Source organism: Triticum urartu, chromosome 3A (genome assembly GCF_056163025.1).
Source record: "Triticum urartu cultivar PI428250 chromosome 3A, HENAU_Tu73, whole genome shotgun sequence".
Taxonomy (NCBI): Eukaryota; Viridiplantae; Streptophyta; class Magnoliopsida; order Poales; family Poaceae; genus Triticum; species Triticum urartu.
The window spans coordinates 7032716-7040306 of record NC_141875.1 but is presented as its reverse complement, the minus strand read 5'-3'; the positions used below and the strand labels follow the sequence as shown (position 1 = coordinate 7040306).

At 48.8% G+C, this 7591-nt stretch overlaps 1 protein-coding gene across 1 annotated transcript; it reads left to right on the top strand.

Moving 5' to 3' along the window:
• Positions 1–4603: 4603 nt before the first annotated feature.
• On the top strand, positions 4604–6154 carry LOC125547542 (protein FLOWERING LOCUS T-like). The gene is made up of 4 exons (XM_048711370.2): positions 4604–4798; positions 4906–4967; positions 5663–5703; positions 5899–6154. Exons 1-4 carry the CDS (start codon positions 4604–4606, stop codon positions 6126–6128), a joined length of 528 nt encoding a protein of 175 aa, XP_048567327.1. The 3' UTR covers positions 6129–6154.
• Positions 6155–7591: the final 1437 nt, after the last annotated feature.

Here is a 7591-nt window from a genome sequence, read left to right as displayed (position 1 = left end):
ACAATGTGATCAAGGAGTTGATCACGGGATGATGTGTTACGGAACGAGTAAAGAGACTTGCCGGTAACGAGATTGAACAAGGTATCGGGATACCGACGATCGAATCTCGGGCAAGTATCGTACCGCTAGACAAAGGGAATTGTATACGGGATTGATTAAGTCCTTGACATCGTGGTTCATCCGATGAGATCATCGTGGAACATGTGGGAGCCAACATGGGTATCCAGATCCCGCTGTTGGTTATTGACCGGAGAACGTCTCGGTCATGTCTACATGTCTCCCGAACCCGTAGGGTCTACACACTTAAGGTTCGGTGACGCTAGGGTTATAGAGATATTAGTATGCGGTAACCCGAAAGTTGTTCGGAGTCCCGGATGAGATCCCGGACGTCACGAGGAGTTCCGGAATGGTCCGGAGGTAAAGAATTATATATAGGAAGTGCTATTTCGGCCATCGGGACAAGTTTCGGGGTCACCGGTATTGTACCGGGACCACCGGAAGGGTCCCGGGGGTCCACCGGGTGGGGCCACCTACCCCGGGGGGCCACATGGGCTGTAGGGGGTGTGCCTTGGCCTATATGGGCCAAGGGCACCAGCCCCAAGAGGCCCATGCGCCAAGAGAGAAAAAAAAGGGGAGAGTCCTAAAAGGGGAAGGCACCTCCGAGGTGCCTTAGGGAGGATGGACTCCTCCCCACCCTTGGACGCACCCTTCCTTGGAGGAAGGGGCAAGGGCTGCGCCTCCCCCTCTCCCTTGGCCCTATATATAGTGGGGAAAAGGAGGAGCAAACGAATCTAAGGCCTGGCGCCTCCCTTCCCCTCCCGTGACACATCTCCCTCCTCCCGCAGCGCTTCACGAAGCCCTGTTGGAATCCCGCTACTTCCACCACGCCGTCGTGCTGCTGGATCTCCATCAACCTCTCCCTCCTCCTTGCTGGATCAAGGCATGGGAGACGTCTCCGTTCCGTACGTGTGTTGAACGCGGAGGTGCCGTCCGTTCGGCGCTAGGATCATCGGTGATTTGAATCACGACGAGTACGACTCCATCAACCCCGTTCTCTTGAACGCTTCCGCGCGCGATCTACAAGGGTATGTAGATCCAATTCTCCCTCGTTGCTAGATGACTCCATAGATTGATCTTGGTGACACGTAGGAAAATTTTGAATTTCTGCTACGTTCCCCAACACTTATAAGACTCAAATTAGCATGCATTCAATAAGCAAAAGTAAATCATCTCATGCATCCGTACATCGTCGAATATTATCACTAATACATCCCGAATAGTGTCATAAATATAACATCACTAGTACAACTAAAACCCTAGCACACGACGGGTATCGGCGCGGGCGGTGGACACCCATAGAGAAGGAACCATCACGGGATTATAGCTCCAGTGAGATCCCTGGAGAACCTACCAGGTATTGGAGAACCTGTGCTCCAACGCAAACAAGTAGTGACGGACGTGCGCGTCCTCCTCACTGACACGGTGACGCACCACCTCCACGGAGTCCTCGAGACTTTGGACCGTCACTGGCCCACGCGACCGCCACCAAAGAAGGTTCGGGTCAACGACAGGCTGGCTCCTCACCAACCTGCGCCCCCCGGTAGGTAGCGCCTCCCAGTACCACCCCGGTGGATCCTAGTCCCGGACATGGCCCATCTGGTCAAGCAGGTGTCGTCCTCCGCCGACTCGACGACGAGGATGCGGGATAGGCATCGTCCACGTCGATGCGGAAAAATTGCTTTAACTAAAAAAATAGCAACAAGTTCTTACTAGCTAGTTCTATTAATTCAACTAGTTCTTACTAAAAATAAACTTACTATAAATAAAAATATTCTAGTACCTAATTAGTACCTAGTTCTTACTAACTAATTAGTACCTAAGAACTACTGCCCTAATTACCATCTAATTTGATGAACCTATAGGAGTGGAAAGTGGTAGCGGATATTCCAATTATCCAACTATAAAGTGAAATAAGTGGTCAAATTTTACTCGTTTTATGATTCATCTTAGAAATTTGATTCGTTTCCACCCTTACATGAACCCTAACTCATTTGAGCCGCATCCGCATCCGATTCGTTTGCACCCTAACTAATTTGATGGAGGTAGAAACCCTAGGCAGAGGTAGGGGAGAGGGAGGAGCAGGCGTGCTCACCTCGGGTGCCTGCGACGAGGGAGGGGCAGGCGGCGTCGAGGTCGTGGTCGGGGCTCTGGGGCGGCGTTGAGGTCGGGGGGGGGGGGGGGCGGCGTCCGGGGCGGGGGCGGCGTTGAGGTCGGGGGCGGGGCCGGCGTTGAATCTGGGGGAGGGGGCGGCGTGGGGAGAGCGCGCGGCGGCCGAGGGGCGACGGCGGCGGCGAGAGTGGAGTTGATTTGGGGGATGAAGTGGCCGTGGGGAAGGACGAACCGCGTGGTTAAGTCAGAAGTACCAGTAGCGCGTTCTAGAAAGGGCGCTGCTGCTACGTTAGCTACAGCACGTTCTGGAACACACGCTGCAGCTATAGCGATTAGCAGTAGCGCTGGGCCATTATACGCGCTACTGCTAGGTTGGGCTAGCCATGTGCGCCCAGTTCAAACGTAGCAGCAGTGCTTTTCGCTAGTACGCGCTACTGCTAAAGTCATAGCAGTAGCGCGGTTTATTTACGCGCGCTGCTACTAAGTAGCAGCAGCACTTGATTTTGTACAGCGCTACTGGTAAAATTCTGTGTATAGGCTTTTCCCTTGTAGTGCTAGTTGATGACCTTAAAGGTAACCTACAATTTTTTTATAATGTTATTCTATTAAACATACAATCATTTGGGTGTTTCAAATGGCCCAAATTAAAGCGCAAATTCCCATACAGATAAGAGACTTCAACTTGGGATGCATCCGCACTAACCAGTTTCCAAACATATTCGTACTACTCTGAGACTAAAATCTGTATGGACACATCGCCATAATAACTTGGCAAGTTGGCAGTGAAGGAATGGATCCTGAATCGACTCCTCATCCCACAAAAGCAACATCTAGTGCATCATCGCCAATTCCTTTTTTTTCCAGATTATCTTAATGTGCGATCTAAATACAACCAAAATATTTTTAGTTTCAACCAGGCTTTAATTTTGCAAATATATTTGTGGTGGAAAGGTTGCCAGTCATTGATGCGGCCAGTATACATGGATTTGACCGTGAAGGCACCAGAAGTAGTTAACTTCCAACGAAACGTGTCTGATTCTTATGAACAAAGTTTAACCGGCATGTGCATTTGTCACCGATCAGTGTTCTTCGGAAGGCAACATTCAACGGTAGCTGGCCCATCACAGAGCCGACAAAGACATAATTCTGCTACAAAATAGGATAGAGACATGGCGTCGCATTACTTGTGGTGTGTGCCCTAGCCATGCATTTTTTCAGAACCTAGTAGTTAGGCCATTGCCTACTACAAATATCCCTATGCGAAAAAGTCATTTTGGACACACACGAGGCCTTTCCAAAAAGGCGAATCCATTGGTTTTGCCTGAACCTCACAGACGTTTTAGAATGGAGGTACATATTCCTAAGTAATTTTTGCCAAACTCCGTCCTCGGTAAGTATCTTGTATTGCCATTTGTTCGACATACACTTAATCTCGAGGTCTTCGACCCCTAGATGTCCTTGGACTTTAGGGTGACATATCGCGCCCCATCTCATTTGGTGGTATTTACGCTTATGTTCATTAGACTGCCAGAAAAACATGCATTTGTAGTAATTAATCTTTTTCTAACCCTTCAGATATTTGAAAGAAAGATAACATAAACATCTGTAAACTTGCGTAAACAACAATGAATAGGTTGAGCGGTGCCTTATACTAAGACATAAGCTTACCAATAGAATGAGTCAAGTTTTGCTCAAAGCGGTCCTCAATACCTTTCCATTCGTCATTAAGAAGTTTACGGAAATGAATTGGGATACTAAGGTATCTAAATTGGAAAGAGCCAGACTCACAACCAGACCGTTGTTTATACTGATTCTCTACTTCTTTGCCCTTTCCGAGGGAGAAGAGTTTGGTCTTGTGGAAGTCTCGAGACCAGACAACATATCCAACATACAAATAAAAGTTTCATATTTTTTGCATGGTCCACATATGTGCTGTCATCGCCTGATTGGATGGATCACGTGGGGGCACACATGGAGAGGAAATCTGTTGCAATCTCCAGCACGTGAAGGGTTCAGATTCTGCCCACTACTACTACTAGTATACCACAACTACTTTAGGCTGAACTTATTGGGATGGACCTTTACAGAAAGTTTGATTCCACAAAAGGGGCGATGAAGCGTACACTGATGCATCTTCATTAAGCTCAAATTCTCTGGCCGGCGGCAACACATTGGCCATCCGATCAGAAATCAGGTAACCTACGGCAACAGATTCCATGAGATGTCACATGCCATCACATGTTAGTGTTGTCCATTGGGTTTTATAATTACATTATTGGGAAAACGTCACACCATCTTTTGAACCGTAGTCACACTCAAGATGATTGTGTGGGAATTTCACTGCTGGGAAGCATATAAATAGCAGTCGGGCCGGTGCACATATATAGCTCATACCATATATAGCACCAATCTAATAAGCATACGTAGTGGGAGCATGTTGAGGTCAAGGGATCCGCTAATCATCGGGAGGATCGTTGGCGACGTCGTCGACTACTTCGACGCCTCGGCGCGGCTGAGAGTGTCGTACGGCAACCGCGAGATCACGGTCGGGTCGGAGCTGAGGCCGTCGCAGGTGGCGAACCAGCCCACGGTGCGCATCACAGGAAGGGCGGGATCACTCTACACGCTCGTGAGTGCATACGCGTCCACGTTTCGGTCATATCGTTTCTTTTAACCAACGAGTTGCACACAGTTATTTGTCCATAAGTAATGTGTCCCATGGTAATTTGTTGCCAGGTGATGGTAGACCCTGATGTACCTGGACCAAGCGACCCTTCCGAACGGGAGTACCTCCATTGGTACGTGCTAAATTAAGCTAGCTTTACTTTATGTACTTCGGTTATTCGTGCACTTTGTGGGCGAATTAATTGTCAGCACTAATCTTGATGACGGCGTCGTGCGGCAACCTGGCAGAGTCATGTTCGTGCGTGATCGAGTAGCGGCCGGGATTGCATCTGCATGCATGGCTGGTTAGTAAGTGGGCTGGCTACAAGGCTGGGCGTGAGCGATTCTGCATGCTAACCGAGTTAGTTAGTGCATGGAGGTACTGGCTGGTGTGGCGTCGTGGTAGTTGGTACTTGGAGGCGGCTAGGCTGTGCGTGCCCTTGCATATTTAAGTGGCCGCGGTGGTGCTGTGTAGAGGAGGCCTGAAGATGAGACATAGTCTCCAATGGTTAGTGCGTGTGTGTCCGGAGAGAAGCTAGGATACTTTTGTCTTCAGTAGTGTCCGGTCTCCCGTGTGAATTTGTGACGGTATGAGCCGAGTAGTCTAAAGAAAGGTGAGGCCATTTGTGCGGCCGAGGAGCGCCGTGCGTGCGGTGGAGGCGTGTATGCGCCGAAAAAACTATGTGCTCCTTCGTCCATCTTCATCTGAGCGAGTAAGAGAGAGAGAGAGCTACCCGGAGTTTGTCCCAACATTAACTTCTTACAATAAGATGTATATATACTAGTTAAGTAAGCTATAATTGATTCAGTTTATTTCCTGCGTGCATAGGTTCGTCACAGACATACCAGAAGGAGGTGACGTGGGCCATGGTAAGAAATCGATTTACCGATACGAATACTACATGTGTCATGTCAACTAGATACCCTCTCCAACTGTCTTCTTTCTATTCCCTCGAAAAGAAAAGTCTACTTTCTTTCCCCCACAAAAATACAGAACTGTCTTCTTCTTTCATAAAGGGAAAAAGGACCACATTGAGGAGCATTTGTTGGGGTGCATGCATGTAGGCACTGAGGTGGTGGCATACGAGAAGCCGCAGCCGACGGCGGGGATCCACCGTTTGGCATTCGTGGTGTTCCGGCAGGCTGCGCGGGAGGCCATCTATGCACCAGGGTGGCGCTCCAACTTCATCACGAGGGACATGGCCGAGTGCTACAACCTCGGCGCTCCGGTCGCCGCCGCCTACTTCAATTGCCAGAGGGAGAGCAGCTGTGGTGGCCGGAGGTGGCAGGGGTGAAGCAAGCTGGCTATAACTAGAACATGTACGCGCCATCGTGCCATCTAGTGGGGTGTGTCGCACAAAATAAATGAATAAAGAAAATATGTGTAGGCTAGCTAGGTCCTTGTGTGCTGGCTAATTGGCTATCTCGATTGGCCCTACTTGTGGCCGAATATACTGTTCACTTCGTGCATAGCCTAAATATTTAATAATCTTGTATATACACTTTTTAGGGGAATAATCTACTAATTTCTAATAAATATGGGCCCCCGTTACCTTATTTCTTTTGACATGCGGCCTATCCACTGCAACATAGGCTACTATTTCTTCTAAATCCTAGCGGGGTGCAGCGAACGGTGAACGAAAGGTGCACTAGCTTTTGTGGGAGAAGATGTGTATGGCAAAGATGAATGGAGAGTTCGGATTCCGAGACCCAGAGGCATTTAACCAAGCATTGTTGGCTAAAATAAGCTTGGCGAATCATTCAGTTTGCATCCTCTCTTTGTGAAACGGTTCTGAAAGCTTGTTATTTCAAGGATGGGTCGATCTTGATTCTTGAACGCGACATGCCTAGTGGTGGATCCTTTACTTTCCGTAGTATCTTACTATGTAGCGGAGACCTACTCCGAGAAGGTGCGGTGCGGAGAATTGCTGATGGTACCTTAATTAATGTGCACCATAGTATCTTACTATGTAGCGGAGACCTACTCCGAGAAGGTGCGGTGCGGAGAATTGCTGATGGTACCTTAATTAATGTGCACCACGGGAACTTGATTCCATGGAGTGGCAGCCTCAAACCACTTGGGCAACAATAATGTGTAAAGTGATTTACTAGCGACCGGGGGATCACAGTGGGATGTACAGAAACTTGAAACAATGTTCACACCGGATGATGTACCGGACATAAAACAAATTTCCATAACTTTACAAATTTCTCTGTGAGGTCTGCCTATCATCTGCGTACGAGCATGAAGGGTTTGAAGTCCGGACGGCCGGGATCTTCAACTACAGTGGCGCAGCACAAAGGATGGCTGGCGCTTTGGGGCACTAACGCGCCAAGCAAAGCAAAGATTCACACCTGCTGGCGACTTATTAAGAATGGACTTGTGATTGGTCCTGAACTGCATAGACGACGGATCAAGCCGGGAGTTTTTTGTGTAGCTTGTGGGCGAGAAGAAACTAGTTATCACATTCTGCAATGGTTTGGAAATGGAAGCTACACGCCGAGGTGAAGGGAGCTCCAGTGGTACTACAGCCACCAATGGGGGGAACCCAACAGGTGTGGCTGCAATGATCAATGTTCAAGGGTGGCTCTCGGTTCTTCCACGGCATCACTGACCCTGAGGTGTCTCAAGTGTTGGCGGCGCGGCGTGCGGTGCAATTAGCGTCTGAACTTAGGGTGCAGAAAATTCAGTTGAAAATTCAATTAGCGTCTGAACTTATGCTGAATGACAGGAACAAGAACCTCTCAATTACAGGGC

Excerpts from the sequence above, each read along its gene's own strand:
- LOC125547542 (XM_048711370.2), top strand. The coding sequence starts at position 4,604 with ATGTTGAGGTCAAGGGATCCGCTAATCATCGGGAGGATCGTTGGCGAC. Across the intron at positions 4,968-5,662 it reads GAACGGGAGTACCTCCATTG|GTTCGTCACAGACATACCAG; the intron begins GTACGTGCTAAA and ends CTGCGTGCATAG. Across the intron at positions 5,704-5,898 it reads AGGAGGTGACGTGGGCCATG|GCACTGAGGTGGTGGCATAC; the intron begins GTAAGAAATCGA and ends GCATGCATGTAG.